Raw genomic sequence first — 22775 nt, forward strand, 5'->3', positions numbered from 1 at the left:
GAAAGAGAAAAGGAGGGGTCAGATGTGAGGTCAGAGGTTGAGGAACACACTAGCAGAGGACAATTTGTGGAGGAGCAGGAAAAAGGTATCTAAGCAAGAACAGCCTGGAGCAGTATTCCCACTAGCCTCCAATGATTCATAAGTCAGTGTCTAGTTTCAGTTTGGATCTAGCTTGACATCTGCTTAAGCTATGCACATAGAAACAAACTCATATGCCTCACTCAGGTAAGTCAAAGGAAATAGAACTGCAGCTGCCCATGCTTTTGGAATCTTGTATTTCATTAATTGCTAATATACAGTCTGTAGGATGTAGTCTCTAACACCTAGCAAGGTGGGGACCTGTGCTGCTTTGTTGTGATAAAAATGGATCTAAACAGTGAACATTGGAGAAACAGTGGGGAAGAGGGCAGCTGAATATTTTGGCTCTTGTAGCAATAAAGATACATCAGGGGTGTTCAACTCCTGGCCTGTGGGCCAGATCTGGCTCTAGGTGCCCTGGCATCTGACCCACAGGCCTCCTCATGGGTCCATTGGGAGCCTCGCAGGCTGTGGCCCTGCAGGCTAGATTGGATGCAAAGGGTGTCATGTGGCCTAATCCTGGCACACAGGGCTGAATGGGGACAGTACTGGGCCCCAAGGCCCCAATCCTAGCATGTGGAGCCAGGCAGACGTGGTACAGGGCCCTGATCCCAGCATGAGCAGCTAGGCAAAGATGAAACAGGTCTCAAATCCTAGGATGTGGGGCTGGGCAGTGGTAATCCTGGCACCCAGTGGCCAACTGAGGACATGCAGAGCCTGATCCAGACATATGGGCCTTATCCTGGTGTGCAGGATCCAATGTGGCCTGTGGACTGGTCCTGTGCCATCCATCTAGTTTGTAGGGCCAAATGATTAAGCACCAATGGTTTAGGTCATAGGGTTGAGTCAGAGCAGGTGTGGTGTAACTGAGGGTAATTAAACTTTAGATAGGCTGAGTGGTATCTTCCTACCCTTCCAAAATGCTGTAAGTCTTTAATTTTATCAAGGAATCTGAAAACCTTGCATGAAAGTTGCTAAAGAAAGAAGGGAAATTATAGAAACAGCCCGATTAATACCAGGAACAGGTTAATAAAAATGCCTAAGACTTAACAGAGCTGCCAGCTGGGAAGAAAAGGCTCCACAAGTAATAGGATGGAGGCTGGAGTCTTTTGCCCAAGTGATACACACTTTCTGTGGCCTCCAACAGTCCGCTGAAAAGACGAGAGAGAGAGAGGTCTGTGACAGGTCTTTGTCTAGGCTCAGTAGCTTCTCTCTCCAGCGGTTCTTGGAACAGGGATGAATGTAAACTATTCTATTGAGATTTCTAAGTCTTGCTATTGTGGCAGATGATATCAGTGTGAGGCATAAAGGCAAAGATGTGGGGTACAAACACAACTTTATAACAGTTTATATTGCTTTTGTAATACTATTTGTAAAACAGTCATATTAGCAAAGTGCACATTGAAGATTAGTACAATTTTGTTGCATGGTTTCAGAATGCCATGTTTTTCTACATTGTAGAGTGCATAGATATTGTATGACTTGGCATTTATGTTTAAAATGATGAGAAGAAAAACTTTAAAATAAGTTGATTTACCTGTAACTAAACTGGATACGATAAGGGGAAGGACCAGCATTTGCAGCATTCTCATCAATAGTTCTCCTGGAAAGGAAAAGTATTTGACTTCTCGGTAACTCATGTTGTATGGTCGGAGGCAAAATCCAAGGATTATACCTGAGGGAAACAGAAATATGGCTCACTCTTTGGCAGTCGTAACATCATACAAACATAAATGTTTGTGTAGCAGTTGCTGTTTTAGCATTTGCTTCTAATATAAAGTATTTATTACTGACCAGACTCCAGGATTCTTACCTACCCGGAAATCATCTTACTCCAAGAACAGGCCTATTAAGGTAAACAATGTATAACTTTTCAACGTGGGTAAGGGTTGTTTCAACATGGTTAAAGAGTAATGCCATGGGTAAGGAATTACTCATTTTGCTTGTTTGGATTTATAGAAGAGGTCACTCAGGCCTTTGCTGCCTCAGCGGACAGCTTCAAATTAAAAGTAATCATAACTTGAATCTTTTGTCCTGTGGTCTGGGGAAAGGAAGTGTCTCTCAGATAATCAGGTCACAAAGCACATTAGGAATCAAGAACTTTGCACTGGGGGGAGTTATGTGAGTTACGTCCACAGGAGGAGTAGACCATGGCCTATGTGTTGCAGACAGTTTTTTGCTATAAAAGTGTTGGGAAAAGTGATTAATTTAGAAATGAACAGGTTAAAACCCATTTCCTTACTAGATGCATTGCTGCTCCTGTGTGAGTTCCACATAGCAGCGCTAACTAGAAATGTGTTTTATATCTTTTTTTTTTTTCCCAGAAGGCTGTCTCTTTTGCTTTCTCTATACATATATTTCCATTTTTCTTTCTTAGGTCCACTAATGCGATGCAGAACCTAGAACTAATCACAAAGGGTTAAATTCAGAAAGGGGCTTTTGCATTGCCAGGTTTAGCTTTACAACATCAATTCTTGGACACCCAATAGCCCAGTGGAACACACAGGTTGCATTAGGGTACCAGCTCCCTGTCCAATCTATGGAGAGAATTAAGTACCTAAGAACGGGATCCTCAGAAGTTAGAAACCTGAAGGGGAGCTGACTGAGAGAGCCAAAAGGAAACACCCGAGTCCCATCCAATAATGGTAATTGGGTATATAACTCTAGACTAGAGAGAGATGCCTATCTCTACTGGAGATTCTCCTGGAGTGACTTAGTTAAGTCTGTTCTTTTGCATGAAGTAAGAGCAGGATAATTCTCCATCCTGTTATATCCAACGGCCTAGTAGCTAGGGCACTTGCATGGGAGGTGGGAGAGTCAGGTTGTAAGTACACACTCCAATTAATATTTATTTATATAAAGTGGAACAGCTTCTGCATACCCCACATAGTATGTTTAGGGTACTTGCATGGCACATGGAAGACTTAGGTTCAAGCTGCTGCTTGAAATCAGGCCGAGTAGAGATTTGGAAATATCTCTCACCTGCTAGGTTAGAGCCCTAACCTCTTGATTACCGGCTATACTTGGGGACCTATCTAAGTCATGATGAGACAGAGGGCTTTTCATGGTTCGCTCATGACACAGAGTCAATTTTGTGGGCATTCCGGGGCGGCCCTGCCCTTCGCCACTGATTGGCAGAGGGCACCTTCACTCAGTCTGTATCACTACTGCTTTTTCTTTGTTTGTTTCGTTCTTTTTTGGGGTTTATTTCACAAGGAAATTGCAGACAATGCTGGATTTCCTGGTGATCTCAGAAAGCATTGTTTTTTGCAGTTTCTGCAAAATTTGCAAGACCATGATTTAGGTAGATCCCTAGCTATACTCGCATGCATGAACCAGCCAGCCTGCTCCAAAAAGTTTCATCCCTCATTATCTTTTGTGGGGGGGCCTGATCCATGTTCCCAGGGTGGCTTCTTTATTGCAAGACAAAACCAAAAACATGCCTTATTTCAGAATCCTACCAGGTTCTGAAGATTGCTTCATGCAAATCATGCAAAGATTGCTTCATGCTTTCTTTTTGAGGTGGCTCTGTGCACCAATAACTTAGTATTTAAGGGACTTTAGTGAGCTATGGGGTCAGACAGCATCTTGAACCAAGAGTTTTGAGAATCTCAGTTGGATTTAGGTGCCTGAGGTAGTGGTTAAGCATCTAAGTCTGTTTGTGGAATCAGTCCAAAGGAGACTATAAATACCATGTTTTCCTGCATACCACAAGTCCCCAACTAAAACGCATGCCTTGTTTTTGGAAAGCAGAATATAGTTCTCCTGGAAACGCAGAGTCTGGCTGAGGCAGGAGGAACTTCCTGGCATGGAAAGATAGCAACAAGGGCCCTAGACCCTTGTGAGGGCAATAGCAAGACTGTTACTTCTTTACTGCAAATAGTTCTTAATATGCGTTCCTGTAAATCAGGAGTGGCCAACCTGGGGCACATGTGCCACATATGGCACAGGCAGCCTGTGTGTGTGTAGCACATGGCAGATCTGGGAAGGAATAAGCAGCACAATGGCAGATAGGGCGGTAGAAGAGAAAGAAGAGCAGTAGATCAGGCAAAGAGGTCCGGGCAGGGAACAGAAAGGAAAGCAGTGATTAGGCTGGGGGAGAAGACTGGAGGGGGGTGGTGTGGAAACACCGGGGGAGGGACCAGACTAATTTGTGGTACATCTGCCATAAAGGTTGGCCCCCACTGCTGTAAATAATGAAGTACTGCTTCCACACCACAAACCTCACTGAGAGACTACAGACTGCATGCAGCAGTTCACTCACCCTTAGCCAGTTCAGCAGCTCTTCAGACAAAAGCCACTGCCAATGGCACGAGAACGTTAACACTGGACTCTGCCACTGCTGCCTCGTAAAGAAGTGGCAGCCATTTTAGCACAGCATCTGCAGCTTCTTCTCTGCCTCTGTTCCAGCAAAGAAAAATCAGCTTCCCTGCTTAAGATATGTACTCCAATTTTGGAGGGCTGATTTTGGGGCGGGGGGCTGGGGGGGGGGAGAAGGAAAATTGTGTGGTATGCGAATAATTATGGCAAGTGGCATGAACAGATTCTTCCATTAACGTGGAATATGATTGCCTAGTTTTGTCAGCTACATGGGGCAGACTGCATTTTGCTCAGCATTTGGAGCTAGTTACCAGTCAGTCAGTAAATGTAATATAAGCTACTGGGTAACATTTGATGCACGTTGTGTTTGGGGCCCTCCATCGCAGGAACTGTATCTCCTTCTATATAATATCACATAACATAGGCTTCTCTGGAACATATTTTGGAATAACTCTCAAACACATGAAACTGGGGTGTCAGGAGGCAGAATATTCTCAGTGGAAAGTCCTCGCTCCTAGAATTTGCTTTCATTCAAGCCTGGCTACATTTGGAAAACGCTGTAAGAGGGATCTTGTTTTTATAATTGCTGGCTCCATTTCTCTCCATTTTCCAGACCTGAAGGGCACTTTATGATTGAAAACTTGTCCAGCATCTCTCCCAACTGTGCAGCTAGTCCAATAAATTTATCATAAAAAAAATCCTTTGCCTCATATATTTCCTGGACCATCATTGCTATAACAGCACTGTTATCATTCAGACTATTGTTAGCTGCTGGTGAGGGGGAAGTTTGTTGGGACTTTCCTGAACTGCTGAATCCTTGCTGTTAAAATGTTCCTTGAGGGCATGAACAGCAAGGTTTAATTTAGAGCAGCTAAAGGCCACTCTAACTGGCACCCAGCTGCCCCTGGATTCAGGATAGCATCATCTGAAGCATGGAGGGACCAAAGTGTGTAGTTTGTGGTTCTGAAGAAAACCGAGAGAAATTAGTTACTGTGATATATGTAATATATTTATCATATATTGTGTTCTTATGTACAGTGGTTATGTATACTGTATACATGATTTTGTTATAAAAATAAATGATACATAGGGTGTGTCTACACATTGCCATATGGCAATGTTGCTACAGTGCTGTGCTTTAGTACTTCCTTTTGGAAATACTAAAGCATGGCACAGTAACTTCCCCTACTGCATTTTACAGTGCATGGTTAGATTGCACTGCAATGTTGCTGTACCGGCACGCTACAATGGGGGAGTATGCCGCTATGGCAGCATAGCTGCCAATCACATGTAGACCCATGTGAGCACTACATTGCCATAGCGTGCTGTACGTCGACATAGCATGTTGCCATGTCACTGTAGGGCTACATGTAGACACACCCACAGTATTTAAAAATAAGGCAGAAAATCTTTCTCTAATTATTAAAAAAAACTTTGCCTTATGATGTTTCTTTCTTTTGCATATGTTTTAAGTTTACTGCAGTTGGCTTATAATCACTTTCTTTTTCTGTCTGGTAAACGCATTTCAGTTGCAAAAGGAATCCATGTGGATGCTTTGCGTCTGTGCTTACTGAACAGTACACTCCAATAGCTGGATAATAAGCAAGTAGAACTAGACCAATTTTAGTTGGGTCCAATCCTGCAATTAACTTCACATGCTTTAGTATCTATACCTGTAGAGCATGCCACTAAAGTTGATACGGGTCAGGGACATTGCTGCAAGATCTTGTCCTTACCCTATGTTATTATAATGGCTTGATTATTAGGTCTACTAAAGCTACAATATACAGCTTGGACACAGCAGAGAATCACGGCCTGAGTACATGTCTCCTTAAGTCAGGGGCGGGCAGTTCTTTTGGGCAGAGGGCTGCTCACTGAGTTTTGGCAAGGCATTGAGGGCCGCATGATGGGCAGCCAGGGGCAGATAAATATTAATTTTCTAAATTTTTTAGGGGTCCCATGGGCCGGATAGAATAGACTGGCGGGCTGCATCTGGCCCACGGGCTGCATTTTGCCCACCCCTGCCTTAAGTGAATATTATCTGACAGTGAGAGCAAGTTCCTTCAGCTTCATCCTTAAACTTGAAGCATCAAAGAATCCTGGAGACTTGGACTGAAATGTTGTGCACTGTCTGCATAAATACAATGGTTGTCCTGCATTACAGAGAGCAAACAAAACTCCTAAGATGAAGAAAAAAAGCATCCTGTCAGTACATTTTAGTAGCATTCCCCGTCAGCATTCTAGCTGAGCAGAGAGACAGGAGCTAGCAACATCTGAGCTCTAATCCAGACTGCTGTTGATTTGATGAATGGCTGTGGACAAGTCATTTAGCCTCCCCCTGACTCAGTTTCCCCATTTTTAAATAGATACAGCATCATGATCTACTTGCTGCCCAGGTCTATTCTTATAGATCAGCAGCTAGCAACCTTTTCAAGCTGAAAACCAGAACAGTCTGGCTTCAGTCTAGGATGGGGCAGGTGACTTCCATGGCATATCAGCATCAGGTGGGGAGGAGTGCTTTTCCTACATCTGCATCAGGGCCAGGCAATGGAGACCTGTGCCCACACGACTGCTGCATCTCCTAGCTCCATCCGCTCTTGAGCTGGGGTGCAAGTGTAGCTTCCAGCAGGTAGGGAGCTGCACTGGGGCCAGGCAGCTGGAAGCTGTGTCCATGATACCATTTCTTCCTGTGTCCTCCCCTTCTTCCCCTCACCCCCCTCTGCCCAGCCCTGGTGCAGCTTTCCACCTGCTGGAAGCTGCACCCATGTTGCAGCCTTGGAGAGGGTGGGAGGCAGGGAGAAGCAGTGGCACTATGGATGCATTTCCTTACAGCTCAGTCTTGCAATGGGCACAGGCTAAGCCCTCCAACTCTGTGGGGCAGATCCAGTGAGTCCATGGGCCATATGTTGCTGACCCCTGTCATACAGTATTAGCTATTCAAGAAAGAACTTAAAAGAATAATTCACTCCACTATAGGAATCATGAGGCAAAGCTGTGTAGGTAGGAGGTCCGGTTGCAATGAGTAAAATACTCCTTTTTATATTAAAATCTACAATATGCCAAATAAATTTTCCCTTTAATATTGGTTTAAATATTCAAATACCACTTTTTCTAACCACGCTACTGGACATTTGGCAATGTTGTGTTTTTTTTTAAAGTAGCTAACAAGACTGAACCGAAAAAGATAGGGCAAGTTTTCTTTGATTTGTTTGAATTCTCTCTGACGCACTATTTCTAAAGGACTTAAATGATGAGACAAAGCAGTGCATTGGCCGTATAGTGATGCTCTGAAGATAAAGCCTGGTATCAAAGTCAAATCAGGAAGTGGGACCTGATCCTGTTAGATGCTGAGCAAGGTACTCAGCCTGCCAACAATCACTGAGTTCACTGAGTATTGAAGAGACTGAGGCACTTATTACCCTGCAGGATCAGGACTGAAGAGGCTGAATGCTAGAGCTGGCCTATCTCAATGAGAGTTTCAGATTTCTGATTAAATTCTGAAAATTGGAATGAAATAAAGCCCCATGTGAAACGTGTTTGCACAACCTGTGGTACAGGTTTTTTCCTCTACCTTTTGTACCAATAAAGAACAATTAATCTATGATATCAGAGGCCCAGCATGTCAAATGGTAAAGCAGTGCACCATTTCTGCACTGTGGTAACAGAATTTTCTAAGTCTGCTTCAAGACAAAAAACAATGCTGTTTACTAAAGCCAAAGTGGCATTTTTTTAAGACACCTGTAATATTGCAATGAAATTGTATGTCCATAAACAGGAAGAACTAATGTTCAGATTATTTATTCAGAGAGAGTTTGTCCTTTTTAAAGGTCCAAACTAATTTATGGGAGATTCCCTCATTGTGGGACATTCCCGCTGGTGTGGGGCCTTTTGCTGCCACCATACATTGCTTGATGCTTTACTTGTTCTGCCTAGTAACAGGCAGAGCTAAAAGCGTAAAGAACAGTATCCTCTCTGCTGGCGACCTGTGAGAAAACATCCAGGTGCCACAAGGTCAGAGGGGAGGCAGTCATATGCCCTTCCACCCTTTCTCCTGGAACACGCTGAAGAAAAGAAAGTTGAGGAATGGGAACAGAATGAATAAAAACTGTGGGAGTGGAAGAAGGATAGGAAGTTCCCCAGGAAGAAAGTAAAGATAACAAAATCCTAGACTTAAGCCGGGGAACACTTTATTGCATTTTTCACTGGAGAAGTTCAAGCTAAGATTTAGTCTGGATAAACACAGTGGAGGAAAGGGTCCAAAACCCAACTTGCTAAAGAAAGAAGAAAGCAATAACACTGACAGTGATAAAAGGGCTGAAAGCAGGCAGCAAATTAGATGTGAGATTGCAATGCAATATGGTATCAAAGAAAAGCAAACATAATTTGGGTTTGCTAATACATGGCACAGGGAGATACAGTACTCTGATGAAGCTGTGCTCTGGATTCTGCCATTTCAGGCAACACTGTACCAAAAATAAATGACAAATATAGAATACTTATGTTCCCCTACCCATAGCTTAAAAATTATTCCTGTTTCTCTTATTGTTTGAAAATATGATGACATTCTGTAGAGAAATATCTGAGCAATAAACCCCACAGCGAGATGGTGTCTGTAGGCTACAGTTAACTTTGAAAGCAGGCAGGCCAAAATTCATATTTTTAACAATCGTTAAGAATAAACCATGAAGATTTTTATTACTCTTTTTTCCATATGAGAAAAACAGTATAAACATTTTTTTGCCTTACATGTGGTGATGGCAAAAGGAGTTTTATGGTCTTCTACCAAAGGAATCTAAACTTCATATTCTTATTTTGGTGGACAAAAGACTTTGCCTTATTTTTTAATATGACTTTAAAGAAGAACAAAAGATCCTTTCATAGAGAAGCAAAGAAGTTCTTGTGGTCCTATCTGTATTACAAAATGGTTTTGAAGTTGTTAGAGAACTGCTTCAGTACTAGTTCCGCTGTGTTGTATAGATAGACCACAGTAGCAAACAGAGTTCTCCACATTAGTAAAAAACAGATTGGTGCCTGTCTGTTAGAGATGGGCCTTAATTCAGCAGCTCTGAATTTTAAGGAAATTTAAGTCTATTTTCCTTTCTTTTATCAATTTCTTATTCTGAACTCATCACCTTAAGTCCTTCCATAACTGTCATACACCTTCAACAGTCTGGGTGATAGCATCATGTTCAGTGTCTGTAGCAAGGCAGACAAATCTGATAGCAGGGTTGAAGTCTTGGACTTCAAAAATGGTAATTTCAACAAGCTTAGGTCACTAGTACAGGAAGTGCTGTGGGACCAGGGACTGAAGGTGAAAGGCGTGTATGAAGAGTGGTCATTCCTTAAGGACATGATCCTTGAAGCACATGGGCAGTCCATTCCCATGCAGAGAAAAGGAAACAGAAGGGCTGGAAGCCCTCTTGACTAAACGGGGAAATCATGACCCTCTTAAGAAAGAAGAAAGAGGCTTATAAACAATGGAAGCTTGGGGCAGGCCCCAAGCAGGACTGTACAACAATGGCCTACACTTGTAGGGAACAGATTAGAAAGGTTAAAGTGGTGACTGAACTCAAATTAGCAATGGGAATCAAGGAGAACAAGAAGTCCTTCTTTAGGTACATATGGAACAGGAGGAAAACAAATGGGAGTGTGAGGCCATTGCTTTATACCTCAGGACATTTGGTTACCACCACTGAGGAGAAAACTGAACTCCTGAATGACTACTTTGCCTCAGTATTTCACTGGGCCAAGGGGAAAATCATGCCAGGTAGGGTGCAGAATGAGTGGGGTAGGAATGACTGCTGTCCTACTATTGCAGTAGAATTGGTGTGTGATCAATTAAAAAAATTAGACATATAAGTCAGCAGGACCAGATGAACTTCATCCAAGAGTGCTGAAGGAGCTGGTCGAAGTCACTGTGGAACCCCTGGCAAAACTCTTCCAAAACTCGTGGTGCTCTGGAGAGGTTCTTGAGGACTGGAAGAGGGCCAATGCTGTACCCATTCACTAGAAGAACAGAAGGGAGGACCCGAGTAACTATAGGCCAATTAGCCTCACTCCTATCCCAGGAAAAATCCTGGAAAAATTAATCGAGGGATCTATCTGCAATAAGCTTGCAGATGGTAGGATCCTGAATAACAGCCAGCATGGCTTCATTGTGGGCAGGTCTTGCCTTACCATCATCACTTCCTTTTATGACCAGGTAACTCGCCACTTGGACAAGAGAGAGGAGGTGAACATTGTATAGCTTGACTTCCAGAAAGCCTTTGATCTGGTATCCCACGATATCCTTGTGAGAAAATTAGAGGATTATGGGCTTGACTCTGAGGCAGTCAGGTGGGTGGGAAACTGGCTGTGGGATAGGACCCAGAGAGTCCTAATCAATGGATCTGTGTCGTCCTGGTGAGAAATGGCCAGTGGTGTCCCACAGGGGTTGGTGCTTGGTCCAGTACTTTTCAACATCTTTATCAATGATTTGGATGTGGGGGTGAAGAGCTTACTGGCCAAGTTTACGGATGACACCAAGTTATGGGGGAGTGTGGTCACGCTTGAAGATAGGCTACAGATACAGGCAGACCTAGACAGGTTAGCAAGTTGGGCAGATCGGAACCAGATGAAGTTAAATGTCGAGAAATGTAAAGTGCTCCACCTGGGGATGAACAATCCCTTGCATACTTACAGGCTTGGCGGTGCCAAACTGACCAGCACCATGAATCAAAGGGACCTGGGGGTTATAATAGACCACAGTATGAATATGAGCCGGCAGTGCAATGCTGTAGCCACCAGGGCAAGTAATACACTGACATGCATCAATGTATGCATCTCCAGCAAAACCAAGGAGGTGATTCTTCTGTTCTACTCAGCATTGGTAAAACTGCAGCTGGAGTATTGTGTCCAGTTCTGGGCACCGCACTTTAACAAGGACATGGACAAGCTTGAGAGAGTCCAAAGAAGAGCCATCCATATGATCAGAGACTTGCACGGCAAGCCATATGAGGAAAGGCTGAAGGATATGGGACTCTTCATCCTGAAATAGAGAAGGCTGAGAGGGGACTTGGTAGCAGCTTGCTGCTACATTAGGGGAGTACATCAAAGCCTTGGTGAACAGCTGTTAACCAGGGTACCATTGGGGAAAACCAGGAGTAATGGCCACAAACTCCTGAAAGATCGTTTCAGACGCAACATTAGGAAAAACTTCTTCACAGTCAGGGTGTCCAGACTGTGGAATAAGCTCCCTCCAGAGGTGATGCAATCACCTACCCTGGAAATCTTCAAGAGGAGCCTAGGTGGTCACCTTGCTGGGGTCACTTGACCCCAGTTGTCTTTTCTGCTTCGTGCAGGGGGCTGGACCCAATGATCTCCTGAGGTCCCTTCCAGCCTTACAATCGATGAATCTGTGAACAGATTTATTTTCCTTAAATAATCTAAAATTTGAAGAGTAACAGAAATTGTGTTTTGTAAATCACCAAATTCACAGTTTTAAAAAATTATCATGGTGAAGATGCTGCTCTCTTTTTGTTTAGTTGCTTCTAAGGAGGACGCAAGGTCTCCATAATAGATGTATATAAAAAGCTAGCAGTTAGCTTATACCCTGAAGCATGAGGGCTTACATCCTTTACTCAACTGTGCATGTTTCCATAATTGTTACCAATATGTAATCCTTGTTTGAACCCACTAAACCCTTGGGCTTGATAATGCCTTGTGATACCTCCCTGCCTGCCATCTGACACCTCCAGGGAAGGAATTCTACCTGATCAACACATTAAAAAGCTATTCAACACAGCTCACAAAGACACTTTCATGGACTCAGAAGGACAGCCTTCCATCTTCAGCTCCCTCTGTGCAAAAATGAAGTCTATTTCCTAACTATAGGGATTTTTTTACCATCTTTTACCATCTACACTTTTCCCAGAGCCTGACAAAGGGACTTTGATCCCCAAAGCTTGCAGAAAATGACAATTTTCTTGGCATTTTCCAATTCATCTAATAAAAGGTATCATTTTGGAATCAAGAGTTCTAGTTTTTTTGTATGTCTTTTATGGTACTTTACGGTCTATAAAACACATTTCTATTAATCATTTTTAAATGTGCTTCTATTTTTGTCGGCTGTTCCTTTGTTCTAAAAGTAATAAAGGCAAATAGAAGTCCTTTTATTTTCCAGCTTCCTTTCAAAACATTCACCTACCTTCTCTGCTATTCATGACTTATTTCCTCTCTTACTCCTTTTCTGTTAAAACTAAACTGAACTCTAATCTTTTGAAACTCTCCAGGCTGCTAAATAATTTTTGTAGATCTTTTGCATATTCTACTGTTTCCTGTTACTAAAACACGGCTGAGTATATTTAGAATAAGCAACAAGTAGTTCAAATTATTCTTCTCAAAGTATATAGCTTGCATTTGTCAAATGTAAAATTTCATAAGACAGTGTGCTGCCCAGTCATCCAGCTTGGTTGGCCTTCTGGAAATCCCCACCTTCTTCTGATGAAATATATCAAAATATCTGATATATTTTACCATCTGACATGTTATTTCTTGTCCAGATGGAACAATTGCCAAATGTTGGGTTCTTGGCTGCTACTGTGTCACTTAACTGAAAACTGACCACCAAGCTTTGGTGATTTAACTGGTTTCTAATTTGTTACAGAAAGTTGCATCTGAAAAAAATGTGCTACTTTCTTTAATAGCATCTTTTGAGCAATTTTGTTGAATTGTTTTGAAAGTTTTGGTAGGTTATAGATGCCACTTGCCATATTTCCATTGCTCCATTAAGTAGCTTATAGTATCGCTGTAAAAAGGGGCAGCTAAATCTCTGGAGTGTGAGGACACATGAGGTATGGCAGGACCAGGTAGGCTTGTCAGGGATTGGTCTATAGCAGATGTGCTGGGGTGATTCTGGGCAACACTGCTGTCTGTGACCAGCTGGGAACAGTCTGCAGTCATTTAGGGCATCTACACATGTGCTCGGAGGGGGGGGGGGCAGTTCTAATTAAAACAGCTCTCAGAGCCACTCTAATTAAAATGCCCACAGTGTCATGTGTATTCAGTTTATTGAGCTTCAAAATGGCAGCAGGGGCGCTTTAATTAAAGCTTGTTTGCTTGAACTTTAGTTAAAGCACCCCACCACCATTTTAAAATATGGGGATGTTGAATACTGTGACACAGAGGGTGCTGGAGCACACTAATTAGCATGCTTCAGAAGACTTGCAGCAGACTCGATTAATCGAGTCGCTCCAACACGTGCTAATTAGCAGAGGTCTGTCATGTATATAGGTGCCCTTAGGCAAGAACCTTGGGATGTCTAAGTTCCTTGGAGGACTACTTCAGCCCTGGAACCATTTAGATTTTGAAGGATATGAAGATGGCTCATTTTAATACCTCTCCTTTTAGGCTAAGAGCTCAGTGCATTGCTTTTTAGAGACATAGCAGAGACACTCATCGGCAACATTATCTTTTTCTGTATGTGGGTATGTCTCCTCTAAGATCAACCTCTCTTTCCGTGATGAGGCTTAGAAAATTCCTTGAGATTCAGGTTCATCAGAATCTAATAGATATGACCTTGGCTTCCTAATTCGATCATAGTTTCTTTCCTCTCCCCCACAACAGTGAATCCTTTGCTTCAGAAGTGATTAACCTTGAGCAACTTCCCTGTTCTTTTAACTCAAATCCTCCAAGAATCACATGGGTGTTTCCTTGTAGCATACATGTAGCTTTGAAATGCTTCCTAATGTCAAATGTGCCAATTTTTATTACTAACATCAATAATTACTAGCATGCAATAATTAATATATGAGCTTTTTCAGTGATCCCTTTTTCAGGAGAATGTAGAAAGTAAGTAAGGGGCTACTGTGTGGTAAGTTCTGTTGCTAACAGTGTATATCTCTGATCTAGGGAAAATTTCACAATGCAAATCCGCATGTCATTGCTCCTGTGTTTTCTGGGGCAACCATGTCATGGTTTCCACATTTCACTTTTTGCTAGATTACATCTCCTACACCATCCATGTCAAGAAATTTGCATTTTAGTGGCGTTACCACATGAGAGACAGGAGCATATGGGGGATGGAATGCAGTGGTGCAGTTGCACCTTCTCCCTCCCCCCAGTTTGATTCCAGCTCCACTCAAAATTTAAAACCAACTGCCTGGCAGTGGCAGCAGCATATATGTTCAGGCAACAGTGTGGGAATTAATTGACTTCATGGTTCTTTACAATCTACCTGATTCCTTCCAAACTCTTCATTCCACAGGTGTTAATGACCCTCTCTCCTTTTCAATGGCCTTGATGTTCCACTAATCAAGCTATCCTTTCTTCTGCAATTCTGCTATCTGTTAGTTGCTCTTGGTAATGTAGCTCCTATTTTACATCCTTGCAGACTTTTTTTTAACTCTAAACACATTAACGCAGATATGGAAATAACTTTCAGTGAAGCATTAAAGCATTGTCAAGTGCTAAAGAAGGCTAGATTTTGCTTTATTAGTCTGAAAAAAGAGATGTACATTTAAGTCTAATGTCTGCAGGACTAATGAAACAACGTCTTTTGATTATTTTTGTCTAGTTTGCTGTGTTTTTATACCTGATATAGCAAATGAATGTACATTTAGTAAAGATATACTTGTTTTTGCTTTGATCTTAAACTGAATAATAAAGCTCTAAGCCCCTAGTAGATTAGTAAAACTCCTGATTTAATTTTTAATGGGAGAAGAATGTGTGTTGTGTTTTAAGGCATCAAACCATCTGCACTACCCCTTTTTAAAATCCTAGACCCATCAATGATAAGAGGTGTTTTCTATACATGGCAAGTGACATAAGAGGGCTGATCACTTGTTAGATGTGGTTGTAAAAGTTTGAAAAGGAATTGCTGAAGTCAGCTCTTTGATGACTTCAGGTGTTCCTTATTTCTAGAGGTTTGCTTGTGTAGTTGTTCTGATCTCTTGCTGTCAACCCAGTTCTCTTTCCTTTTTTCTGACATTACATCTTTTAGGGTGCCCTCTAACCATGGAACAAGCTCTTTCTTTTTGCCACCAAATGTTTTCCCTCCCAACTTTCAGATTTATTGTTAAAACCTTCTTCCATTGTCTTATATTACCTTGTCATTAGTGATTTTTTCAGGGATCCTGGTTTTCCCTGATAAAAAAAAAAAAAATCACAAATTCTGTGATAAATTGCAAATTCTCTGATAACCCCCCTGTAGCAGGGCACTAGGGTGCCTGCTACTTGGAGAGCCGAGATAACCCTGCAGGTGCTGGTTGCTGAGGTAACCAAAGGGAACTAATGGCTCACACCTGCCTAGCCAGCTGACAAGAAGGGGCAGGGCCTGGCTCCTATATAAAGCACAGGCAGGAGGCCAGGAGGCAGTTCCCTACCAGCAGTCAGAGTAGAAGGAGCTCTCGGTTAGGGAAGAAGAGAAGAGAAGAGAAGAGAAGAGAAGAGAAGAGAAGCCAGATGCCGAAGCAGCGTCTGTCACTGCAGCGGGATGGAGCACCCCCGGTAGGCCTGAGCATAGTTATAGCCGGGCAGTGCATGTTTACGTTATAGCCCAGGGGCTTGCGTTTGTGTTCGCTATTTGTTACACCGGTGGTTTCGGTGAGGCTATTAGGGGTTGGAGGAGGCCTCACAGGGGACTCCCACTAGTGTGGGGACCCCAGCGCCAGTGAGGGGGCAGCATTTGGGGTGAACAGATCCCAGCCCCAGAGAGGGGCAATTGAGAAGCCCCAGAGAGGGGGCGTTGCTGAGAAGCCCCAGTGCGGGTGTGGTGAGCCCTGGAGGAGGGGGCAGCATTGTGGTGAGCCCTAGGAAAGGGGGCAGTGCTTGAGAAGGCCCTGGAGAGAGGGCGGCATAACTGAGAAGGCCCCGAGAGGAGGGCGGCATAACTGAGAAGGCCCTGGAGACAGGGGCGGCGTTACTGAGAAGGCCCCGGAGAGAGGGCACGGAGAGAGAGAGACAGGGCTGTGGAGAGCCCGAGTGCCAGAGAGGGCGTAGAAAGAGAGACAGAACAACGTCCGTGACATCTGCGAGGCTTGGGGCATGGTACAGGGGTGGTAGGAGTCACGCATAGCCCATAAGGCTGGGGTGTACGGAACGCCCGAGACAGGAGAACCGTGGCCAAGAAGAAGGAAGGCAGCCTCCCTATAAAAATATATAAGATCAAAGACGTGGCGGACGAGAATGGGAGGGTGCGAGTCAGCAGCTTGGCACGGTAAAGGAGGTGGCTGGGGAGAGCATGGTGACCCTGATGTCCCTCCTGTTACACCCCCCCATCCATGATTGAAATAAAAGGCCCCCCCACAGTCTCCCTGGCCCTGCTTGTGCCCCTCACTCCCCGCCATTGTCTCCTCAGCCCTGCTCATGTACCTTGCACCCCACTCACAGTCTCTGCCCACCCAGTCTTGCTGGAGAGGCCCTCAGCTGCCAGGGCTATGGGGCCAGGGACCTGGGTCTGCAGCCCCCTGCCCCTGGCAAGAGGAGGAGGCTGCTGCAGTGGAATGGGGCCCGGCTCCCCACTGCTGCCTGCCCACTGTGGGCTTGGGTGGGTAGAGGGGTGGCTCCCTGCCATGGTGTGCACTCCTGGGGGGTTAGGGGAAACCTGTGCCCTCAGGTCTGTGCCTGGAGTGAGGGCAGGTGTGTGCTGTGCACTATGTGCTGTGGGCTTGGGATCTCACCTTGGTGCCCTCCCCCAGGTCCTCAGCAGTCCAGCAAGTGTGACTTGGCATTGCAGGGAACAGTGGGGCCATGCAGGAAAGCTGCATGTTGCTGTGAGCTCTGCTCTGCCCTGGTAAGGTGCCCCCTGCCTGCATGGCAGCAGTGAGGGACACAACCCTGTGCTGCTGCCTCTGCTGCTGCCACACATGCAGGGCATGCATCACCAGGGCAGCGTGGAGCTCGCAGCAGCAAGCAGCTTTCCTGTGTGGCTGCGCTCTGCCCTGCAGCACTGGGTCACACCTGGTGGGCTGCAGTGGCCCTGGGGGATGGCAGCAGTCTGGGAGCCCGAGCATGCAACATGCATCCACCCCTACCCCATGCACAGATCTGGGGGCATGGGTCCCCCCTGTCCCTCTGGGAGTGTGTGCAGTGGCGGAGAGCCAGCCCCACCCACCCACCCCCCAGATGAGCAGCCCACGTTTTCCTCCAGTAAGTGGGGAAATCCATGTTTATTCTGTTTTTCCACGGGAAATGGAAAACCTGGATTCCTGGTAATTTTTTTCATTTACCTGAACTGATTCAGTGTGGCCTGGCCATGCAGCTAAAATAGAGGATTGAGAGTCAGGAGACTTGGACACCGCTACAGACAATCTGGAAGAAATATAAATTTTGTGCCTCAGCTTCCTATCTGTAAAACAGGGACAATTCATATATATGTTGTGTGTCTCAGCCGTGTTGAGAGTCATGGCTATGCAGAGTAGTTTAGAGAAGAAGCAGGTTAGAGCCTATTTAGAAAAGTTATATGTTCTGGGATCTCTTGCTTAGAGAACTGAAAGAACGCGATGAAGTAGTTGCAGAGCCTCTAGTGATTATATCTGAGAACTTGTCATGGACGAGTGAAGTTTCAGAAGAGGGTAAATGTAGTGCCAATATGTAAAAAAAAAACAAACCCAACAAAAAACCCCCCAAAAAATATGCGGGGAAGGGACCAAGGAATGTTAACTGCTAAACTTAAATTTCCAGAAGGATATTAAAGAAAATAATCTATTTGTAAGAACCTAGAAGATAACAAGTGATAAGTAATAGTCAACATGGATTTGTCAAGAATAAGTCATGTCAAGCCAACGTAATTTCATTCTATGCCATGATAATAGGCTTTGTGTATCAGAAAGAAACAGCATATGTAATGTATCTAGACTTTACTAACACTTTTGACGTGGGGGACTGTTTCTGATATCATTTTTACTAGTGAAATTCCCAAACATTCTATCAACTTCACAGAAATTACCCTAAATTACCACTGGTGCAAGAGAGATCATAACCTGTCTCATGGATCATATTTTATATATTCTGTACAGAGTTAGGTACAGTTAAAGTGATCATATATATTAATTATAGACTTGCATAATATAATATATATAACATGTACTGTGTATGTTATAATTGTTATTTATATGATGTAACACTTATAGCCATAGAAAATAATGAACTAATCAGTTTATTATTATTATGTCTAGGTATTCACTCCAGCTCCACTTCCTTGACTGATATTCTGCCCCATAAAACATGGTTCCCAAGAGATAATAAAGTTATTAGCTTTTAAGCAGAATGAAATGTTGACTGAAGTACCGGTCAGTTTACAGAGTTTCTTAATATTTTACATTTCTCTCTTGTCTAGCTCTTCCTGGATTGGAAGTTGATATATTTTTTACAACTTCTGTTTCTTTCCCAATTATAGTAAAATAGTCTCAAGATATTCACATCCACAGGACCTTTTCTTTATACTACATTAGCATCTGAGAAATACAGTCAATTTTGTGATCTTATCGTTCCAGGTACTATCCAAACTGAAAAGGCTGCTGTCTATAGAGAGAGAAAAGATAATTTAATGTAAGATCCTACACTTTCCTTATTTGTGTTTAAAGAAATAATTTTGCTTCATCTAAGTATATGATCACCCTGTTAACAACTACTGCCTCCAAAGAGATAATGGGAACAAGTATTTTTAGCCAGAACATGTCTGTTTTATCTATGCACCATAGCTCATAGAAAGTTTTCTCTCTAAACCCCAAATTCCATGTTCTTTTCTCTCGAGAGCAATCATAACTCTTGCTTCATGCAAGGATCACCTATTTAGGCAATTTATTACTTGGCTAGTCGAACAATGTAGCTGAGATGGCTGTCATGGTGAATGAAAGAAGTTTGTGCCAAAATGCTTTTTGAAAGTCTAAATAAATGTGATCGCTTGGTTCTCCTTTGTCTGCATTCAGACGATTTGAAAAGATTAGAGCAAGGATTTCCCTTCAAAGAAGCAGGCTGATGTGTCCTTATCGTATCAGGTTCATTTAAGTGTTACTCAATTCTTTTGGTAATGAACTCAGACTTCCTAGCTTGTAATTCACAGGATCACATCTAGCACCTTTTTAAAAAGGCAAGTAGGTACTTGTACAACATTTGCAATCCTGTAGTCTTTAGATAGGGTAGGAGATTTTAATAAGCCCTTGCATATTTTTATCTGAATCACTTCATTCTTAAATACCTTAATAACTGTTGGATGAGTATTCTCCAGCACTACAGTCGTGTGTCTAACTTACTGATTTACTATCACTACTTTTTTCACCCTATAACCTCAAAGAATGTCTCATCTACATTACTTGAAAAATGGTCTTTAATACGCATTGTCCCACTGTTCTCTTTAGCAATCAGGCTCCTAAGAAGAGTGATTGATCCATGATCCTGAAACTCTATCGCATGTCGGATTAATGTGTACACGTTCTCATAATATACAGATATATCTGCCTCTCCTGACCTCTTTAAATATTTTTCAGAAAGTACAGCAATCCTAAAGACCACATTGATAATCAAGGCTAAGTGATAAGACATACCAAAAAACTGTCTCATCTGTTACCTGCCTTTAGCCAGAACTTTCAATAACTCTTTCAATAACTCTTTCAATAACTCTTTCAATAACTCTTTGATTAAGCAGAGACTTGATAGGTTGATGCCCAGTCAGTTTTGATTCACTTTGTAATGTTTTTCCGTAAATTATTGGTCATGAAAGGCATGAATTCACAGCATGTATTTAAGCTAGTCTAAGGTATAAGTAAGCGTTTCCAAGTTTCCACATACACATTATCTCAGAACACACTAGCACTAGCCCTATGACAAAGTTCTTACATCAGTTTGTGCAGACTAGTTTGTGCAAACTAGTATAGGATTGTTGAAACCAAACTGATATCTACTAAGAATAATAATAAAAAATATCAAATTAACTTCCTTTTATTACTTTGAACCTGTGCTAATAAAGTGTCCAGATTTGTCAAATCTAATAAGAAAATGCATAGAAAACGCACCTATTTCTGTCAAAAATAAGATTCTGCATTAACTATTTTAACACAATTTGTCTCCCCTCCTCCTTATAACCCCATTCTTCTTTTCTGATGTACATATGGCTTAGAACTATTGTCTCTTCCTTTTCAGAGCTGTCCTCAAACCTAACTTCGCTGGATTGTTTGTTATCCTTGTTCTGCTAAACTCTCACCTCTGCTAAGTGCAAAAAGGTACTGCTTCATGTTTGTTCTCTGAGTTTGTTTAACAAATAGTGATCAAGTCATCTTCTGAGGAAACTTTCCCTGGAACAGGTTTTTCCTTTCCCCTTGTTTTCAGTTGTTTCTCTTTGCTTTCCTCACCAGTGTCTTTCCTATCCTGACTGGCTGTTTTTTCCGCTTAACCATTCGTTTTAAACTGCAAACCCCTTGAACAGGAGTCTGGCTTTCCAACTCGTGGATATGTTTTCCTTCTTTTTATGAACAAATAAATAATAAATTAAATATAATCAACTATTCTTGGCTCTCACTCAGCTTAGCACATTGAGCCAAGTATATAGCCAATAGTTTCGGAAATCTGACGATTTTCAGGTTCTTGTTTTTACAAGGCATACTAAAATCCATCATACCCTTTCTATACTGTTGAAAATAAAATTCCTCCCAATTAATCTGTCAATAGCTACTTGTAAGACATTATTTAATCAGCCTTCATCTCTCTAGAATGTCTGTTTAAGTGTCAGTGTCATCTTTACATGCTGTATTGTTCTAAATGATACAGAAAATGTCAACCTGAATGAATGAAAATTTCAGAAATTTGAAAGCAATTGGGCACAGAATCTTAGGTTATGTTATTCCTACAGTCACTGTTGTAAATCTGCACCATGGCTGTCCAACTTCTAAGTGCCTGGGGGACACGCACATACGAGTCATATGACGGGGGGCACACTAATGCAAGCTATGGGTCCATGGGCTGCCCTAGGGGGGTGCTGCACATGTGGGTAGTGCCTTCCCCCCACACTGCTGCACTATGCTGTGGGATCCTGTGGCACCAGAGGATGTGCCATTCCCATTCCTTCCCTTTGGGTAGGAGACGGAAGTAAAAGTTGATGGCGGGTGGAGTCCAGGAGGGAAGCTTAGAGACACCAGCTGCAACAGCAACCAGAGAGAGAAAGGGGGAGGGTCTGGGTTGCGACTGCATGCTAACCCTTCACAGGCTGCGTGCAGCCCCTCAGCCACCAGTTGAACAGCCACGGTCTTCACTAAACCGCAGTTCTAACTAACAGTGTAGAAGAGAAAGAGTTAAGGAATTTTACCAATAGTTGTTGCAACATCTCCTACTATTGAATCCCCTGTGAGGAACTGAGGAATATGCAAATAAAAAAATCACATCCAAACAGTCACCATTGTAACATATTTGTTCATAAAGCTTGTGCCATATCCTGCCATCTTTTCACATGGAATTTCTCTATAAAAATCACAGTTACAAGCACACAAACATCTTTAACTCTCTCCCCATGTCACTGCCAACCTCTCACATTCCACACAGCATAGCATTTAATTCTGCTTTGTATGACACAGTATTACTTAACAAACTTACAAAGAATTTTTGGAAGTCCATTGTTATCATCTGCTTAGGAAAAATTATTTTGTTTGGACAGTTTGCCTGCAGGCTGTAGTACATGTGCACTGGTTTACTGGTTCATTCTAAATATGATATTTTAGCACCACTCTGTACCAGATGGTTGTTGTTAGATGAGTTTTGAGCATAGGAGGCAGCTCTTGGCAGTGTAATGATTTACTTGCACCACAATGGATCTCTGCACAAGTACTGTCACCAGTACGTACAGTGTTAACACACCAAGAGACAAAGCATGTTACTTTCTGTACTGAGTATGACACTAAAGAAACCAGTAGCCATGTGAATTTTGGTGTGCTGTTCAGGTTTAGTAAGGTGGGACTGTGCAATAATTATGAATCTAAGATCAAGAAGATTTGTTCCTAATTCTGGAAGTAGACAACAAAACAAATTTAGAGATGAATAATCTGAACTTCTAGTGTAGTTCAGTGGGGGCTACCTTTCTGGCAGGCGTGCCACAAATTAGCCCCATAACCTTTCTTAGTGCCACTCTGATCTCCTTCCCCTGCCTGATCCGTTGCTCCACTATCTGCTCCCTGCCCTGTGCTCCCTGTCTGATTTGCAGCATTGCTTTCTGCTTCTTGTCCTATCTGCTGTTATGCTGCCTGTCCCCTCCCTGATCTGCTGTTTGCCACACATGGAGGCTGCCATGCCACATGTGGCACCCAATGCCATAGTCTTTGAGTGACTTTACTTTTTCAAACTTTATTTGAATTTTCTGGAGTTATTCTGGTTTAAAGATATTACAAAGTCCTTCTACTTCCCCCCCCCCCCCCCCC

At 42.9% G+C, this 22775-nt stretch overlaps 1 protein-coding gene and 1 long non-coding RNA gene across 9 annotated transcripts in view; one reads left to right on the plus strand and one right to left on the minus strand.

Annotated features, from left to right (window-relative positions):
* The window catches only part of SLC1A3 (solute carrier family 1 member 3), a 102200-nt gene that overhangs the window by 74269 nt on the left and 5156 nt on the right, over positions 1 to 22775 (minus strand). For 4 of the 5 annotated variants that reach the window (XM_025213537.1, XM_025213536.1, XM_025213534.1 and 1 more), the window contains exon 2: positions 1616 to 1753. The exons of the other annotated variant lie outside the window; for it this stretch is intronic. In XM_025213537.1, coding sequence (XP_025069322.1) covers positions 1616 to 1753 — 138 coding nt within the window. The remainder of the gene's footprint in view (positions 1 to 1615; positions 1754 to 22775) is intronic. 5 annotated transcript variants of the gene reach the window in all.
* LOC102387871 overlaps positions 1 to 22775 on the plus strand; it is a 60282-nt gene that overhangs the window by 14441 nt on the left and 23066 nt on the right. For all 4 annotated transcript variants that reach the window (XR_324773.1, XR_001358669.1, XR_324772.3 and 1 more), the window contains exons 2-3: positions 18870 to 18924; positions 20515 to 20594. This is a non-coding gene — a long non-coding RNA (uncharacterized LOC102387871). The remainder of the gene's footprint in view (positions 1 to 18869; positions 18925 to 20514; positions 20595 to 22775) is intronic.

The sequence above is a fragment of the Alligator sinensis genome, unplaced genomic scaffold (assembly GCF_000455745.1).
Source record: "Alligator sinensis unplaced genomic scaffold, ASM45574v1 scaffold175_1, whole genome shotgun sequence".
Classification (NCBI taxonomy): domain Eukaryota; kingdom Metazoa; phylum Chordata; order Crocodylia; family Alligatoridae; genus Alligator; species Alligator sinensis.